The sequence below is a fragment of the Ceratotherium simum genome, chromosome 17 (assembly GCF_057802395.1).
Source record: "Ceratotherium simum simum isolate JZ-2026a chromosome 17, ASM5780239v1, whole genome shotgun sequence".
Lineage (NCBI taxonomy): Eukaryota > Metazoa > Chordata > Mammalia > Perissodactyla > Rhinocerotidae > Ceratotherium > Ceratotherium simum.
The window spans coordinates 4,457,609-4,476,721 of record NC_141916.1 but is presented as its reverse complement, the minus strand read 5'-3'; the positions used below and the strand labels follow the sequence as shown (position 1 = coordinate 4,476,721).

General features: G+C 46.1%; 1 protein-coding gene across 9 annotated transcripts in view; it reads right to left on the bottom strand.

Annotated features, from left to right (window-relative positions):
- GRIP1 (glutamate receptor interacting protein 1) overlaps window positions 1–19,113 on the bottom strand; it is a 623,621-nt gene that overhangs the window by 6,226 nt on the left and 598,282 nt on the right. For 7 of the 9 annotated variants that reach the window (XM_087442057.1, XM_087442058.1, XM_087442055.1 and 4 more), the window contains 3 exons: window positions 17,270–17,426; window positions 16,070–16,181; window positions 10,446–10,679 (listed from right to left, as the gene is read on the bottom strand). In XM_087442057.1, the coding sequence (XP_087298183.1) occupies window positions 10,446–10,679; window positions 16,070–16,181; window positions 17,270–17,426 (503 nt within the window). Of the gene's footprint in view, window positions 1–2,881; window positions 4,301–10,104; window positions 10,418–10,445; window positions 10,680–16,069; window positions 16,182–17,269; window positions 17,427–19,113 lie in introns of those variants that run through there. The other 2 variants (XM_087442061.1, XM_087442062.1) reach the window with 2 other exon arrangements.

Sequence of the window (19,113 nt, the reverse complement as noted above, 5' to 3'; positions counted from 1 at the left end):
AACTCAGAGGGATTTAATTCTGGGGTTCAAGCCATGCCCCCCCCCTCCTGCCCCAGGGCTGTGCTGGGAATAGTAAGAGGGCAGCTGCACGGTGGCTAGGTGGATGGGGCTGGGCAGGACGAAGCTACAATGGCAACACCGTGTGGCCGTGAGGGGTGAGGGCTCGTCTGAGGTGGGAGCCAGGCCTGCCTCACTCAGGGGCTGAGGAAGCCCCATTCTTGGACAGGTAGGTGGGATGGAGGGTCCTCTGGCAGGAAAGGCTGGACTTCTTGTGCGATTTGAGTGAGTAGATTCAAAAGCAGACAGGATGTTATCGTCCCTACCAAGTCTGCGGAGCAGATCACACCGACGGGGAAATTAAATTTATTACTGAAGTTCTTCATTGCTTGATTGGCCTGTGATTCTTGGATGTCTGCTCCAGCCAGATCCCAGGAGGGGCAGAAGGCCGAGTAGCACCAAATAATGCCAACAACAGTCAGTGGTAACACAGTGACCAAAACCTCAGAGTTGGATGTCAACCAGAGCAGGTTAGCTGATTAGTTCACTAACTTTACGGCCACACTTGTTGGCCAGGAGGCTTGGCTCCCCTGGGCCTTAGACTTGATGTATCTCTATGGCAAACTCTTCAGGATGAGAGGCTGATGAATGAATGATTTAAATTTGAAAGTAATCTGTTTCTCTAGAAAGATTTCCTAAGGTTAGAGGAGACCGAATTTTAATAGCCAGCTCTATGGTTCTCCTGAAAATAGCAAATAAAAATGAAATTATTTTAAAAAGACACAAAAGATCAGATTGCAGGAATCAATAATTCTCAAAAATGGGGAGCACAGCTGGCTGCCCTCAAAGCAGCAACAATAAATTGTGCCACGTAGCTGCTGCCTCTTATCTGGCTGGAGATTGGTAGTGGTTACTTCTGATTTATTTCCTGTCCAAAAATAATTCTAAGGATTCCGAGGTTTAAGTCGCATTCTTTTTCACAGATGAATCCCTCATCTAGGCACTTTCCTGTATGTGACTGCTTTTGGTCCCAACAACTCTGTGCAGCAGAATCATTCCTTCCTGTTAACGAGGACACTACTCTTGAGGAAGCTGATGGATGGACTTGTCCAGTTAGAATGTATAAGCTCTAGGATTCGGGACCAGAATATCTCACCTCGTTTGCTGTGTTCCTTTCACCAAATTATGATTTTTTTTCTGGACATATAATCTCCTAGCTGGTCAGGCAGCCTTTATCCATTTCCAACTGCCCAACCAACTAAAGATGAATAATTTATCATGTCTGCTGTGTTTCTTCTTGGAGAGCCCTTTCGTGGCTTCCCGTGAACACCCGTATAAACTCCTGCTCACTGCTCCTGGAGCAATTCGTGTTCCCCCCTAGCCCGCAGGAATCAAGATTTTTCTCGTAGGATCTCTATTCTGTGCTGACGAAAGGATGCCTCTGGGGCACCTGGACTGTGACCACAATGCTAGATTTTTTCTGTTCTAAAAGGGCCAAGGAGCCTCCTGGAACATAACACTCTGGGCAAGGATACAGTTCCACAAAGCTCAGTTCAATTTTGACACTTCGTCAGCTCATGCTGCAATTGCTTCTAACCCTCCGAGAGCAGAAGCCGTAAGAGGAGGTGGTGGGGTTCACCACAGCTCAAGCCGAGCCCTGTTTTATATTTCCAAGCAAGTCTATCCTCATGTCTGAACGATGTCCTCGAGGCAGAGATCAGACACCTGATGCTTGGGTTGACACATGTGAAAAGCTTCAGCAGCCGAGCCAGCTCTCCCCACTTGGATTTTAAGGGCAACCGTGTCTACTCTCCTGAGCAAGTCACTGCAAGTGACAGCCATTGCCAGAGCAGTTCCTGAGCCCGGCAGCCTCCCTACAGCTCAGCCCCCTGCCCGAGGGCCTTAAGGACCAAACCAACACCTACTTCTCAGAGATGGTACTGGTTTTCCCCTAAGTTACCAGGCACTTGGGTTTATTCTCCCAGACACCACTGGGGTCACTCTGTTCCTTTAAACCTGACCATTCAAGGAATGTCAATTTTGAGGACAATCCTACACTACCTGTGGGGCTGGAAGAAAAATAAAGTGTGGCCCTCCCAGCTGCATTCTTCGAGCCCAAGAGGAGGCAATCTCGGTTTACACCCCTCAAACTCAGGGGTTTCGAGACAAACTGGGTCAAGAAAGGCAGCTGGTCTCCCCAGCAGAGGAGAGAAGGGCAGAGCGGCCTCACACTCTGCCTCCTGCTGCCCCCTGGCAAGCGGTGGCACCAAGGGCTTCAAAAAACCGGGCTCAATAGTCAGAGCATCTCTCAGCTTGGCTCTAAGTATGAGCAAGTCAGGGGCTGACTTGGCCCTCGGAGAACTGAGTCCCAAACAAGGGAATGTCCCGGGTTTTAAGATCTGAGGTGGATCCATGGCTGCTTTTCTAATTAATCTCAAAGCATGTTCACATCTGTCATTTCACATCTTATCAAAGAGGAGAGAGCTAGAGCATTCTCCAAGTTCTCCAGGAGATCAAACCCAGCAATGGGCAGCTGTTGGACCCCTAGTCATTGTCAGCTCTGTCCCTTTCCATTTGCCTCGGCAGCCACCAAGATAGTCAGCGGTGGCAGAGTCTCTGTTCTATGTCTTTGCTCAGGACTTCCTGCTGGCTCCTTGCCCCACCCGCCCCGTCTACTCCTGCCTCTGCTCCCCGGCCCCCACATCTGCTCTGGCCTGGCTCTCCTCCAGCTCTCGACCCTTCCTGATTCCCTGCACAACTTACTGACCTCCATTCCCCTTAGGCGGATGTGGGTAGAAATGTCCAGATCACAATTCTAACGTGTGTGTGTGTGTGTGTGTGTGTGAGTGTGGGGGGGTGGGTGTTTCCCCACACTGCCAAGCAAGTCTCTGACACCAGTTGGGTGTCCTACAATTTAACTCAGTTCTGACACTATCTACCTGGAGATAGTGTCGGATCCCACAGGTGAAGGGTTCGGTCCTGCAAGACTGCCCCCCACTTCAAACGCCCGTTGCAAGTCCAGGTTGTCACCTGTGCTTCTGAGTGACTGGTTGTAAACTGGAGGTTCCAAAGACGCCCTCCTTGGGTACGATTGATTTGCTAGAGCAGCTCACAGAACTCAGAGAAACATTTTACTTACTACATCACCAGTTTATTATAAAATGATACAACTCAGGGAGGGCCCGATGGAAGAGACACACAGGGCAAGGTATGGGGAAAGGGCGGAGCTTCCAAGCTCTCTCTGAGCGCACCCCTCTACCTGCATCTCACGTGCTCACCAACTCGGAAGTTCTCCAAACTCCTTCCTTTTCGGTTTTTATGGAGGCCTCATTACATAGGCATGACTGATTACATCATTGGCCACTGGTGATTGATTCAACCTCCAAACCCTCTCCCTTCACTCATCCTTAGGTGTGGGCCAAAAGTCACCTCATTAACATAACAAAAGACACCTTTATCTCAACACTAGGGAAATTCCAAGGGTTTTAGGAGCTCTATGCCAGCAACGGGGACCAAATATATATTTCTTATCAGAAATCACAACAGCACAGTGAGCCTCCTTCTTCAGGGGCCACCTGCATCTCTGGGTGGGCGGCATGCCCTCCGCCCGCCCTCTGGGCCTGTGGAAATTCCAGCCTGTGTCATTCAGGAAGTTACACCTGACCACACTCCCACTGCTCTGAGCACTAACAGTCTTGATTCTATTTCCTCACGGCGGGGACTGCTGTGGTCTGACCAAGATCCTCGGACAAAGAAAGAGCTCTGTACCCCATCTAGGGGAAAGAAAGAGAGGCCCTGGGCAAGACCGTTATCCACGTGATCCTCACCACGTCCCTGCCAGACGAGTCACAGGGCAGGATGGTGGGGGAGGGAGAGGTCCAGCAGGCTACTCTCCAGGGATCTGGACACCAGGGAAACAGTGACCCTCAGAGAGCTGCACCAATTTTAAGTGAACATCCTATAGATAACATATCTTACTATCTATAAATAAACATATGTGATCACAACAGACACACATGAAGACCTCAGGGAGAGATGCATGATCCCCAGGCGAGAGCCAGACTGAAGGGAAGCTGTTAACATTTCTGAAGAGGGGTGGTGGAGCCGTGACAGAAGTGATGAGATGAAAGATCCAAAACTGATATTAAGGCACACTAGAGCACAGTCTGCCGAGCCTGCCGAAAGGTCATCTGAGTCCAGGGGACCGCAGCTCTGTCTGACTCACCGTTTCTATCGCTCAGAGCTCAGACTCTGCAAAGGGGGATGGCAACTTGTAGAAAAGTGGTAAGATGCAAATTGAGTTCTGTGGGGAGACATGCAAATGATTTCTGTCGGTTAGAAAAGATAACCTCAAAGGCTTTGCTTTTATTTCCCTAGAAATCATTGAGCAGCTTTAATTCTAACTTAGAAATCTTATTCCAACATTTTGTTTTTTCCCCACAGACTGAGATATGTATAAAGTTTCTTTCTCCCACTTTGAACAAGCTTTGTCATCCTGCTGTCATTCCTCATTAACGAGTTAAACAAACACAAATGTTTTTGACATGAGCCAAGCATTTGTATAAGAATTATGTTTTTTACATTTTGAAAAGTTGTTTTCACAGAATCATAAACAAGGGAAGCTGATGGAAACGCTCCATTGTGAGGACTGTCAGGGTCAGATGCTGTTACTCACTTACAACAGACAACCTAAACTCCACGTTCCCCCAACAACGCTCTGCTCGGTCGCTGCCCTGGTTTTACTGGGAGAGAAAATGCTCGGCAGACTGACGTGGTAACTAGACACACGCCCGTTTCTCTCCGTAAACAGAATCTCCTCCCAGTTTTCTCCATCTCTGGAGGCTCTAAGGCAGCTGGCTGAATCTTCTTTAAGTCTGAGATCCTGAAGAGATCTCATTTTCTGTGTTTCTGACACTGGATGGCGAAGGCAAGACTCTGAACAATGGTGACGTCACCAGGGAAAATGCTAGTTGTGAAGTCTCCTGACAACAGCTGATCGTGCCCCCTTCTTCGCCAAGTGAGCAAACTGAGATTCAGAGAAGTGACTGTCAGACTGTAACCAAACCTCAGTCGGCCTGTGTCCTCTCTAATTTATCACTCCTTGCCTGGAGAAAGAGAAGTGGGATCTAGCAAAGAGTGGCAGGCAGAAGCAAAAGTTCATATACTTAGTTTATTGTTTTTAGCTTCTAGCGACTTCCACAGTAAGACACTAGCTCTCTGGAGAAGGTCTAGACCTGGTGTGAGGACTCGTTTGATCTTGTGTACCAACTCCAAGTAATGGTGAAGAAAGGGCACGTGCCTGAAGAAGATACGCATTTCATTTCATATTTCCTCCTGGGGCCGAGCCTGTTCTTGGGGAGAATATTGCAAAAGAAGCTGGCATTCAACACCGAAAATGACACTCCTTCCAAGGAGTAAAACACCTTTATCAGGAAGACAAAGGTCCCCTCCCAAAACACTCAAATGCATTGAAATGCAAAGTGAATTTGGCTGGGGGAAAAGTGGATGGTAGCAAACCAACTTCAAGAAATAAAGGGGTTCCTTGTGAGTGGCTCCAACGCTGAAGGGTCAGGCCACCAGCAGCCATGAATAAAAGTCGATGCTGGAAAATTATTTTAAAAACATTTCTGTAAAAAGATAAATGAAAGTAGCCACATAAAATTAAGGAATATAATTTTACTGAAAAGCATGAATGATGGAGCAAAACGAAATGTCCATACGATTTTAAAAAAGTCCAAATGCTCTGAATGTGGGGAACTTTCTACTCTACTGAAATTTTTTTTGCCTTAAAATGTGCAAAGAAGTGAAGCTGGAATTCATCTCAGAAATAAATGGACACCAGAGGCTATTTAAGCCTCAGAAGGGAAAGAGGGTTATCAGTGAACTGTAGGTAAGATCCCAGGCTCCTTATCTGCCAAGAGAAAGAATCTGTGCTCAGCTGGACCACACACCAGAATTCAGCCAAGAGAGAACGCCGACACTCTGGGGCCCAAGACGCCGCCCCTGTCCCTTTGCCACCACCTGCTGCAATGATTTCGCTGCAACAGAATAGTCACCTCCCATCAGCACGACCCAAGGGGGCGATTCTCAATCTTTAGGGCGCAAAAGAATCCACCGGAGAGGTTGCTAAAATGTAGCTTCTTGGCTGGAAAATGCTGACCAGGTAAGTCTGGGTGGGGTCAGGAACCTGCGTTTTAACGAGCACCCCGAGTGATCATGGAAAAGGTCATCAGAGGTGCATGCACCAAACCACTGTCTAAGGCTGTAGTGCAGAAACTATTGGTTGAGACCCATTAATAAGTCTCAAAATCAGCTTAATGCCATCACATTTGAAAAGACACAAACAAAAAATAGGAAATGTTAGTGTACAATTTTTGGATTCATTCATATATGTGAGTGTGGGTATATGTGTGTACTGAATTGTGAGGTAAAATGTATTTCGGACTGTGTGACTCGGCCAAGGAAGTCTGAGAGGCAGTGGCCTAAGGGGACATGAGTATCACTTCCCTGTGCCCCCTCGCTGAGCCCACCACCCCCAACTACATACCAAATCATCACTGCAGCCCAACTTCCTCCCCATCTGCACCGCCAAAAAAGTGAGACTGCATTTCTACGTCTGTTCTCAAGTGTCAGGAAGGACAGCAAGCTCTCTGGGTTCAGGAATGAATGGGGACAACTCGAAGGAAGAGCCACCAGGACCCGGCAGAGCCTCAGACACAGCAGATGACGTGAAAAGAATGGAAACTATTTAGTCTCTGACCTGAGCTCGGGGTTTCTGCAGGCCTGAAGGAAGGAAAGGAGTGACAGGAGGATTGGGTGGAAAATGAGGGGCAACAACGAGAGGAAGTTGGAACCCAAGAGACTGGAAGAGAAACCTGCACTTTATTCTTTGTGGATGAGGATGATGTTAGCGACCCACCGTCGGGAGGTGGAGCTGCTGTTGCTCTTGGTGTTTTCTCCCCAGGAGCGGGGATGGATACTCACTCTTCATTCACATCCTCTTGAGCCAGCTTCTAGTGGAAATACACAGGGCTCTGGGGACTGACAACCAGCCCTCATCCCACTTGCCAAGCTGTGCCCTCTGGCTTGAGGTTATCTTCAACTTGAAAAAGGGATGTCTTTCTGATTCTCCGGCCTCTCTCTATGCCACCACCCAAAAGAGTGCCTTTCCTAATTTTACAAAGGTTTAATCCAGGCTAGCAGCACCCCAGTGGGAGGATAACAACCCATCAACAAGTCATGTGCTCTTTCCTGGTGTCAGGTAGTCACGGTGTCAGGTAACCCGCCTGCAAGACACAACCTCAAAGACCAATGTTCGCTCCGAGTGAAGTGACTTTTCTCATGATCATCTCTTCTCTCAAGCACTTCAAAACTGGAGAGTGTGTTTAACAACAAACACGTGGACAGCCTACCAGAGTCACTCGATTCACTTAAAAAGGAAAAGATACCCGAGATGTGAGCATAACCACTCCAAGAATTCTACATTGGCAGCTGCAGGCTCCTCCGCTACAGTTTCACTTCACAGATGGTTTGAGGTGTCTTATAATGCCCAGGACACTGCCTACTTTTTCGTCTTATTTTGTTTGGGATCAAAGAAAAACAAAGCTCCACGGGAGACACACTTAGAGCCGCCACCGAGGGGAAACGACCGAAGTGAAGGAAGAAAGAAGCAGCCCATGTACTAGGTCAAGGTGGCCCATCCGTGTCCGCGGGCCTGTGGCCTCCAGATGTACCCACTGCCACACAAATGTTCCAACCAGTCCTGCCACCATCACTCATTGTGCTGGTAAGTGGATGATGCCTTTCTTTTCTCTTTTTTTTAACAAGATCTATTTTCAGCACAGTCACTTTTTGTAAACCTCAGCTGTAACAATTTGCACATCCAATGCGCCGTCATTATCTTTGCTAAACGCTCTCTGGGCAGGAGCGATGGGGAGACAGGTCTTTTGTGTGCTGGGCTATCAATAATCTTCCTTTGAGGAGCCTGCTTCACTCTAGAAGGAAAAATTACTCTATTTTATACTTGCTATTTCCCCATCCTATAGATGGGGATAATAAATACCTGCTAAGAGGGGCTATTGTGAAGGTTGAAAATATGAAGAATATAGCACAGAGAAAGCACTCAATCCATGTTGGCCTCCTTTCCCTTTGGGGCGGAAGGAGGGCGGGTTATCAAGCACACTCTTCTCTGCCTGGGCAGGAGAATTCACAGAAGAGGGTACAGCAGTGTCCTAGACACCTGAGGAATCAGGAGGGCCAGCCCTCTCCTTGGTACAGCAGAATTAGCACTGACTATGCAGCTTCTGCAATTTATTCACCGTGGGAGTCCTTACAGCCTCCTACTGGCGTTTGTCAATTAGCATATTAGGATGTGTGACAGGTGGTGAAGGCTGGTGTTTACCAAACAGACACATCAGTTCAGGTAACTGATAAACAGGCTGACTTGTGGCACGGGGCTACACCTGGGTCCCCTCCTGGAATGTCAGAAACTTCTCTGCTTTTCTGTAAGTCTGTAATTCCTCCTAGTGCACAAGGCTCCAATTCAAGGCTTCGGCCATGTTGGAATATTTGCATTCCCTCAATATATGACAACTTTGCCATCCCTTTGCACGTGTTCTTTCTGGGCCTGGAATGCGCTCCCATCCTCCAACTTCCTGCAGAGTCAATGCCTACTTCGAGGAAGGCTTTCCTGTCTCTTCTAGAGTGGGTTAGGGTCCACCCTCTGTCCCCCACGGCAGCCTAGCCTTGCCCCTCTCACTGTGCTTATCCCATTCTCTCCCCACTGTTTCCTAGACTGTCTTCCCATTAGACTATGTGCTCTCTGGGGATCCACGAGGCAGTATTTATTTATTTATTTATTTGTTTGTTTGTTTGTTTGTTTATTTATTTATTTATTTATTTTTGTGAAGAGGACCAGCCCTGAGCTAACATCCAATGCCAATCCTCCTCTTTTTTGCTGAGGAAGACTGGCCCTGGGCTAACATCAGTGCCCATCTTCCTCCACTTTATATGGGACATCACCACAGCATGGCTTAATGAGCAGTGCGTCGGTGCGCGCCCGGGATCCGAACTGGTGAACCCCGGGCCGCAGCAGCGGAGCACACGCACTTAACTGCTTGTGCCACCGGGCCCGCCCCCACGATGCAATATTTAAGTGAATGAATGCACAGTCTATGTATTAAATGAATGAGTCAATGAGTAGTGAAAGAATGAGCCTAGGACTGAAACACAAAGTTTAGAACTCAGCTTCCCATACTATTCTTTCTTTCACCACATGCTTTGTCAGCTGCAAACTAAATAGCTAGTTTTAATAGGTGGTCAGGGAAATTGAAGTCTTGAGAGGAAAAAGGGAGTAGCTGGCCTGTTACCTCCTCTCGATCTGACATTTGCTCTTCTGGGGAAGACGAATAACTACTCTCCAGTTAACAGATTATTAACGACAGAGAGGGTCTTGGTTCTTAAGAAAAGTGGGGTGAAATTGTTACTATCTAAACATCCTTAGGTATTAACAAAAACATAAAGCATTAGTTCTACCAAAGCAAACCAGAGACACCTCCCAACCACTGCTCTCCCTGGCCCTGGGTTCTGCAAACACTGTCACTTACATATGCCTCGTTTAAACTCTGCCAGCAAATCAAATTCAGCTCTGTGGCAATCGTGGGTTTTCTTCCATCAAGTAAAGTGAGACAACTATTGTAGCAGAGGTGGGACATAGCCAGGGTTTACCCTGTCCTGACCCAAGACATCTAAAATACACCTTGACGAGAACTTCCTGTTCCCTGAGTAACGTGACCCCTTGCAGAAAAGTCTGTAATTAAGGATTAAGCCTTCCCACATTAAACCTGAAACCCCTTTTCAGTGAAGCTATGAGTGTATGACATTTAGAAAACCATTTCCCCTTCCAGTGAAGTTGGAATAACAGACCCATTCATCAAAACTCCACGTGACACTGGAGTCTCAAACTTTCGTAAGAAGATTTCATCCATAAATACATTTTGATAAATTCATTGCTTGAAAGCCCATTTTCCCCATTTTATAGGATAACCTCCCAAAGATCATGTTTTTTTTTTTTTTTTTTTTTAAAGATTTTATTTATTGTTTTTTCCCCCCAAAGCCCCAGTAGATAGTTGTATGTCATAGATTCACATCCTTCTAGTTGCTGTACGTGGGACTCGGCCTCGCGTTGGACGGAGAAGTGGTGCCTCGGGGCGCTCCCGGGATCCGAACCCGGGTCGCCAGCATCAGAGCGCGCGCACTTAACCGCTAAGCCACAGAGCCGGCCCCCAAAGATCATGTTTTGAGAACCAAGTCTCTGAAGATGACCTGCCGTTAAGCTCTGGCTTCCCTCCTTGGCTGAGCCCACGGGAGAACGTCATTATCAGGACACCCATGGTGTGCAGAATGGCCACTAAATGGGACCCTGAGGAAAGAGAAGAGAGCTTTCTGACCTTGTGCAGCTCCACAGGAGTCGGGGACATGACCTCCTTTATGTCTTGCTTCATTTTTCTCAGGGGCACCGACTTCCTGCCCACATCTGAGGGCAGGGTGTTGCTCCGAGTTGTCTGGCTATAGTGTGGCCGCGAGGTGCTCCGTTCCTGGAAGCTGGCCTGTCGCCCCAGCTGACTGCGGGGTGTCGGGGCCTCATGATTCAAACTCACCGTGCTCCCCGACATGATTGTTGCCTGTGGCATCGACAATTTTCAGAAACAATTAGGCCATGGACGACGGAAAGGGTTTGGTCGCTCAACATTAAGCACATTTCAACTTCTGCCCGGTCGAGATACCGCCTCTTCAGGGCACAGGCAAAGGCTGGGGAGTGGACGCAGCGACTGAACTGTGAATGTCTGGAAAACGCTCTGCCAGTGACATTCATAATGCGCGTCTCAAATCCAATTTAAGCACTTAAGCCATTGAGTTTATTTAATCAAATACCACCCCTGGCAGTTTTGAGGCAAATTGAAAAGCTTTAACATTTGCTTACTGCAAACTCCATTTGCAGTGGCTCTAACAGATGGGTTCGTGTGGCACCCTTCACTATATCCTACAGAAATGAGCTAAGAACTTCCCCATCGGGACCAGGCTCCCTCTGTGTGCAATGCTGCCTCCAGCCCCAACTGGAGGGAGCAATTGGCTGAAATCGGGTTATTGACACAGAGGCAGGGCCTCTATGCAGTGCTGCCTGCCTACCACTAGTCTGTTGTCTTTCCCTCTGCCAAGTGGCCTGCCCAGAAGCTTGTAGACAAGCTAGGCCTCCACACATCTGGCGCAGGTCAGTGTTTCTTAGCCTTTGTGTAAGATCCTCAGACAGGTTAAAGAATAATCATTTATTATGATCCTGGATTCCACCCTCTGCTCAAAAGCTGTGAGACTGGGATTGGATTTTCCCTGTGAATTGGGAAAGTGTGTTCAGTTTCAAATATGCTCCCTGCACCACACACAAGGAATGGCAAGATTAGATCCCCAATATGACTGAGTCTCAAAAGGGGAACAAAAGGAGAATTTGAAACCAATATGTTGGGGATGTTCATTTCTCATGGTTAGAGGATGCTGATATTCTGAAAACACGCCTGTAGCCAGCTCTGTACTCCTCAATATGATGGTTATATAAAGGCAAACAGCACTGGTGGTGAATCTGCCTGAAATCATGGGAACAGAAAACAAGGTCCATATGTTGTGCTATTGGCTACAACACAGTCTAGGGGTTTATACTGATACCGATGCTAAAAGTAACAGAAGTGTAATTAGTTGAGTCCTTTGAATGTATTCACCCATTTAAGCCTCACAACTTTATGAAACAGGCACTGTTATTCCTCCCACTACACAGGTGAGCAAATTGAGGCACAAAGAGGCTAACTTACCCAAGGTCACAGGTGGTAAATGAGCCAAGGGCACAATCTACAATTATGGATGAGGAGGGAACACTGCAAAGTCAGTAGAGTTTTCATCTGTCCTCTCTCTAAGATTTTATAATTCCAATATTCACCTGGGTTCAGCTCTACACATGCCACTAACAAGACCTTTGAATGACAGCCAAGTATTGGGCCACATGTACGTATACCTACAACTCTGCTGAAAAATAAACAAAACAAGTAAACATCAATATCCTGACTAGATGAGTTATCTCACTGATAATGTTGAAAAATTATAATTGTTCAAAACACTTACTGGTCATTGAGGACTAACACGTGCTAAGTACCATATACATGTGTGCATGTAGAATATCATTTAATACTTACGGTAACTCCACATGCTAGGTGTTATCATTACACCTCCCATCACAGTTAAGGGAAGGGATGCCTAGATAAGTTAAAAAACTGGCTCAGGAGTCTGAGACTGCAACCCTTGCAATCTGACTCCAGAATCCTCATTCATGACGACTACTAATTTTTATTCTTCTTTTTTTTTTTTTTTGGTGAGGAAGATTAGCCCTGAGTTAACATCTGATGCCAATCCTCCTCTTTTTGCCAAGGAAGATTGGCCCTGGGCTAACATCCGTGCCCATCTTCCTCCACTTTATATGGGACGCCGCCACAGCATGGCCTGACAAGCAGTGTGTCAGTGCACACCTGGGATCTGAACCTGTGAACCCCGGGCCACCGAAGTGGAGCTTGCGCAACTTAACTGCTACGCCCCCGGGCCGGCCCCTCTTGATTCTTATTCTTGACTACCAGGCTGTATTGACTCTCAGTCAAGTATTAGGTTGAAACATATAAAACTCACTGTTTGTAGATTAAAAATAAACCCCTAAAGTTTAAACAAGTGTGGATTATCTATACTGTGGTTTATTTCAGATAAACCCCGTTTTTAAATGGAAACCTTTCAATTACTGGCTTTGTTGGTATCAGGGGACATCCTTTTACTTTATGGCACTTCCCCCACACGATCATTTCTTTGTTTAATCCACCGTAACTGACAGCACGTGATGTTGTTTTCTTGCTGTGGGACCATCCACCGATTGTTTTCACCTACTTAGACTAGTTATTTGCTTTGTTAACATCTATTTTTTTATAGTCATTTTTCATGGGACCAGCAGGAAACATGTAGGAAGTAAAATAGTTAATTACCGCAACTGGGAGACAACAGCTCTACTTTGATAAGCCTTATCCACAACGAAGTCACAAACTAATCTAGCAAGGGTTCCGATGGAAGCAATGATATATTATCAATAGGTCTGTAGGTCAAGTTTTCAAAGCACGGCCTGACTGCTTTGTTAAGTGAACTTCAATTGAATTTGTGACATCTATGAAGGAATATAAAGATTAAAACAAATATAAGAACAAAATAAAAAGTTAAAAAATAATTATTTTAAGTTATCTAGGATTTGTTTTCACCTCAAGAGTATATATTGCCTGTTTTCACTTGGCACAATTCATAATTTACAGTTACAGTTTTCTTTTTCAAAATTATCAGTGAGATACCTGATGTACACACAACTTAGAAGGGGTATGTTCAAGAGTTTCTCTATCTGACATTTAGTTAAACTGTTTTCCTATATTATATTAAACAAAAATAGTTAAAGCAGTGCTCATTAATCAAAAAAATGGCAAAAATAATAATTTCTATTGAACATTGGTTAAGTGCCATGTTCTGCATTAAGTGCCACATAACCACTAGTCATTATAATCTCCGTATTTTATGGAAGAACAAATATCTGATAAAAGAGATTAAGTAACTGGTCCCAAGTCTTACTTCCAATTTTTCTTTTTTGTTAAAAACTATACTTTTTTTTTTGGTGAGGAAGACTGGTCCTGACCTAACGTCTGTGCCAATCTTCCTCTATTTTATTTTATTTATTTTTTATTTTTTTATTTTTTGTGAGGAAGATCGGCCCTGAGCTAACATCTGCCAATCCTCCTCTTTTTTGCTGAGGGAGACTGGCCCCGGGCTAACATCCATGCCCATCTTCCTCCACTTTATATGGGACGCCACCACAGCATGGCTTGACAAGTGGTGTGTCGGTGCGCACCCGGGGTCCGAACTGGTGAACCCTGGGCCACTGCAGCGGAGCACGCGCACTTAACCGCTTGTACTACCAGGCTGGCCCCCTTCCTCTATTTTATATTTGGGTCACCAACACAGCATGGCTTGATGAGTGGTGTAGCTCCATGCCTGGGATCTGAACCTGCAAACCTAGGCCGCCAAAGTGGAGAGCACTGAACTTAACCACGATGCCACCAGGCCAGCCCCAAAAACTATACATTTTTCAGTGCTAAAGTTGAACCTAAATTATTGCTAGCAATGGGGAAAGTGATTAGTATAATTTTCATTTTCATTTCAATTGTAATCATTTTATCTTAGCTAATCTTCTCCATTTATTACAGCTACGGTACGCTTTAACCTTTAATACTGGATGTAAATTTCATAGGCAGCAACTTAGCTCCAATAATATTTTTTGCACCATAGCATTTGCAAGGGATCAGAGTTCGTTTAAACTAATAAATGAATATTCTTTGGGATAAAGGTGTAAACAAGACTCTAATGAATGGATTAGCCAATCATTCTTCCTAGTTGAGGACTCTAATTTCTCTTTGGCTTATAAATTCAACCCACTTCCTTTCTGGAGTCACGATTTCAAGGCCACACCTGAAGCTGTGTTGGAGAAAATTTATAGGCTGTTGCGACATAACGTCCATGCTGCTGGATGTTGTTTTCTTTAGATAACCCAATTTCTGGGCGAAAACACAACCTCACCGTATTACTTTTTGTATCATCTTCATTTTACCTAACGTAAAAGAAGCTATTAGGAGAATAGCTGCTTCTTCAAAAGAGAAGTATCAAAATGCAAATGGAAAAAGCTTATGAGCCGACACATGCTTTCAAAAGCAGGAGTATGTTCAAGAATTGTGAACTGAGCTCATGATTCATTCTGGGCCCCTTTTGCTGATCATTCTACATACAGGAAGTGGTAAAAGTTTAAATAAGCCAGCTGATACTTAAGCATTCTACTCTTCTTGAACGTTGCATAAAAAGGAATCAATTGCTAAATCTTAATTTACTTAAGTTGTATAGGCTTATCCATCTCCAGGTCCTTTAACCGTGCTCTGAAGCTGAAATACATGCCAGGTAATACTATGATGTTTAGAAATTCAAACTAATATTTTCCTTTATAATTCTCTTTGCAGATTCACAGACATTAGAATCACATAAAATACTCACACATGCAATCGAGAAGCAAAATAATATAAAGATGAGTGTTCATTTTAGAATTGCAAGTTTCACTCAGTTATGTCATTCACATTCCTTATGGTGATCTGGGGACCTCATATGACATCAACATAAAAATGAGACTTTGGCCACTTTATTTTTTACAGCTCAGAAAATTTAAAAGAACATAAAAGGAAACAGTCCAGGACTTCCCAGACCAAAGAGTGAATACCGTCAGCAAATTCACGGCTTTGATGAAAGAACTCACTAGGAGTTCAGCTACTGCCCTCCTTGAATTCACACTAAGTTAATCTGGCATCAGGATTTGCAATTAACAGCAAAGTACTGTGTAATGTTTCGGCTGCTTATCACACAGGCTGGCCTTTTTCACCAGCTGCATGCATTGCCATCTACTTGAAGGGCAAAACAGAATGAAATAAGATTTCCTCTTATGTTCCTCGTCACGATCAAATTAATTTCTAAACCAGGTACAAATGAAAACATGCCAAAGAAACCTTTCTAAAGCAACTAAGAGAATGAGATGCGCCACTGCTGGAGACTCAGCTGGCTCCTTAGCAATTTGGTGGCAAACAGGTACAGTCAGGGTTAGCAGGGAGCAATGGCAGAAGCCACAAGTCAGTAAGCTCGGGGTGGGGGGAGATGGGGACAGAAATATTTCCAGCTGCATTGTATAAACTCAAACTGCTGTCCAAAGGCAAGGGGGCAGGGAGGCAGCTCCACAAGCAAAAATATAAACAGAAAGGGTAGCTACCAAGAGACTCATCTTTCTCAAAGACACACGCTTGTCAGCTTTCTCCTGTGGAAAGGGGGTAAAGCCTTTAAATGAACTGCTGTGATAAATGCAAACTCAAAGGGACCAAAAGAAATGAATGTAGAAACAACAAAAGTCAGTAGCAGGAGGGGCTACCTCGAGTTCTCTCAGAATTCCCGACTGCCCACAGGTCTCTAAGTCCTCCAGAGCTTGCGACCAGAAGTTCTCCTCTTGCTCGGCCTCGGTGCTGTCCGGAGCCCCTGTGAAACTGGCGTCAGAAAGCACAGTCTGGGTTAAGAACTTGCCACACACAATTGTTTTCTTTTCCTGTATCCAGAATCTCTCTCCTTCATCTCACACAAAGAATGGAGATTCTTTGTGGATCTGGCTTTCTTCCAACTGTGCCCTCCAAGTAGGGCCAGCTCCAACGTAAGGAGGCTTTAGGAAACGTAGTGTCTCCAAGAGTGAAAGGAAGGACTGTGGTCTTACTAACTGAATTTCAGGTACTCATGGCTACTGCGCAAGGAGCTGTGTCAACATGGTGCCGGGTGGGGACATTTTTCAGCTACTCTATCTACAGGGAAAGAGAAATCAAAGTTTTGTCTAAGAGAGAAAAATGTGTTTTCCCCACTTACTATACACATCAGTATAGATCAATTAAGTGCTATCGCTTTTTATGAATGTCTTTAATAATTTTGCTAAGGAACAAAATGCTAAAATACATCTTTTAGTTAAAAATACATGACCCTGGGCTGGCCCAGTGGTGTAGTGGTTGGGTTGGTGCACTCTGTTTTGGCGGTGGCCCAGGGTTCAGGGGTTCAGATCTCAGGCGCGGACCTACACACTGCTCATCAAGCCATGCTGTGGCAGAATCCCACACATAAAGTAGAGGAAGACGGGCACGGATGTTAGCCCAGGGCCAATCTTCCTCAGCAAAAAGAAGAGGATTAGCAACAGGTGTTAGCTCAGAGCTAATCTTCCTCACCAAAAATAAAATAAAATAAAATAAAAATATGAGACCCTAGATGTATCTTTTAAAATGTAAGTTAATGAGAAACTACCTTTAAATGAAAGGAGAGAGAACTAGTCAGGGTGCAGACTCAGTTTATAGAAGCAGATTTTCCCCATGCGCCGCTGTTGTTTTCACTGGGGAAACTTAGCGCCCGCCCTGCTGTGTGGCAGTGCTGCTCCCACTGGGCAGGCACAACCTTAGAGTCCTGCCACGGGGCCAGCAAGGACCAACACCCAGCCTCAGGACGCCAGTGGCAGCAATATGTAGGGTCAGAGGGAAGTTCAGGTCTGGCCCCAGTGTCCACGGAGCAGTCGGGACGGGGCCCCAGTTGAGGGAAGCCTTACCCGCTGACCGTGGACCGGTCCCAGTCTTCACTGCTCAGCCCCACATCTGGGTAAGTCTGGCTCCGCGGCTTCGCGACCGGGGACAAGCTGCCTCTCTGCTTGGAACTCCTCCAGTCGTAGGTGTTGAAGTTGTAACCTGAGGCCTGGAAGCCAGTGCCTGAAACAGAAGGCATGGCGTTATATCCTGTTTCCAAGAACACCTCAAGAGAGGTCTGTTTAGGAACTTGTCTTTTTCTGCGGTTTCTGTTAGTTTGTTCAAGGCGGCTGACTTGAACCGAATTTGGGATCATAAAGGCCATCAAGATAATACTTAAGTCTTATGTGCAAAACACATTCACAGATATCATCCCAGTCGATTCTAACTTCCCTGAGGTGAGACCTTCAGACCCGAGCTGCAGGGCCACTGCGCTGGGCCTGTGCTTTATACGGCTCCTGCCTCCTCCGTCTGGGCAAGAAATCTGCTGGGCTGGGGGGATGTGCCCACCAGACCTGTGTCCAACCCCTTCTAGAGCAAGTTCCAGAAAGTCAAAACCCTAAATCTCCTGCTCAGACAGCCCTGTGTCCACCTCCAGGGCACGTGAGGGCTTCCTACTCAAGTCGGTCCTCCTGAGAGTGAATTTTCCCACCAGACAGGGGTTCCTGGGCCAAGGAGTGGTCAAGGGGCAGCTGGCTGCAGCGATGTGGAGGGAGCTTGGATGGGGCCCACAAACCTTAGGGATGGGCCTCAAGATTACTTAACCCAGGGAGAAATGACACTGTTAGCAAGCAGACGGGTCCAATAACAACAGCAACAGCAATAACAATAGCGAACACGTAGCGGGTACTTAGTGTGCACCCAGAACTTCATTAAGCGCTTTATTTGCATCGCCTTATTTATTCTCCACAAGTGTCTTTGCAGGTAGGCACTATTATTATTTGCATTTTACAGGTGAGGATACGAAAGGCTTAGAACAGTGGTTCAAGTACCTAGGGGCATCTGCTGGACTGGACTGGGGGGTCCAGTCATAATTTTAGGAGGATCAGCTTTCAGATCCTCAAGTTCCATACGCCCGTCTTGCCCGAATCGACGTACCAGGGGTCTGAGGTCTGCCAGTTCTCCCTTCTCACTCCCCTTCCACAACTATCTTCCTGCCAATTCCAGAAGTGAAAGACACACTTCTCATCCGTCTCAAACCTCTGAAGGATTGTGGCCCTGGGATATAAAAACTCCCAGGCACCAAATCAAGGGACAGTTCGGGAGAGCCTCGCTCCTAAGGGGAGGCCTCTCGGGAGCTGTGCTGCATTTCAAACAGGCGCAGACCTGCAGCAGGGCTTTCCCCTCCGGCATCCATCTCAGAACCGGAATCAGAAGTGGGGTGGCCGTCAGGGTGGGGAGGGCCGCTGTATGTCAGTGTGAATTACAAAATGGAGACTGACCTCCTTTCTGACGGGGGGTTCAGTCTGACGAGCTCGTGGGTGAGACAGCGAGGCATGGCTTTGGCAATTAGGTTATATCAAGGACATTTTCCACGCATTTGAGCTGAACCTCCGGCTCCATATTTTGACAAAAATATATTTAGAGCATATTTACAATAAACTGGAAATTATAGTCTTTGCAAATATTTAAATTTGGGGAGAAAAACATTTAGATGACACCTTTAGACGTGTGATGGGGTATGCAGTTTTTCAACATTCTCTTCAGGGGTTCAGATGGGAGAGCAGGGGCTCGTTGGCAGGCCTGACTCGACAGCTTGTGCTGTAAGCAACCACATGCGGCTTCCTCCAGCACTTCAGGTTGTGAGCCGTTGCGCACGTGTGTGTGTTTACATGTGTGTACTGGGTTGCAATATAATATGTATTTCTTA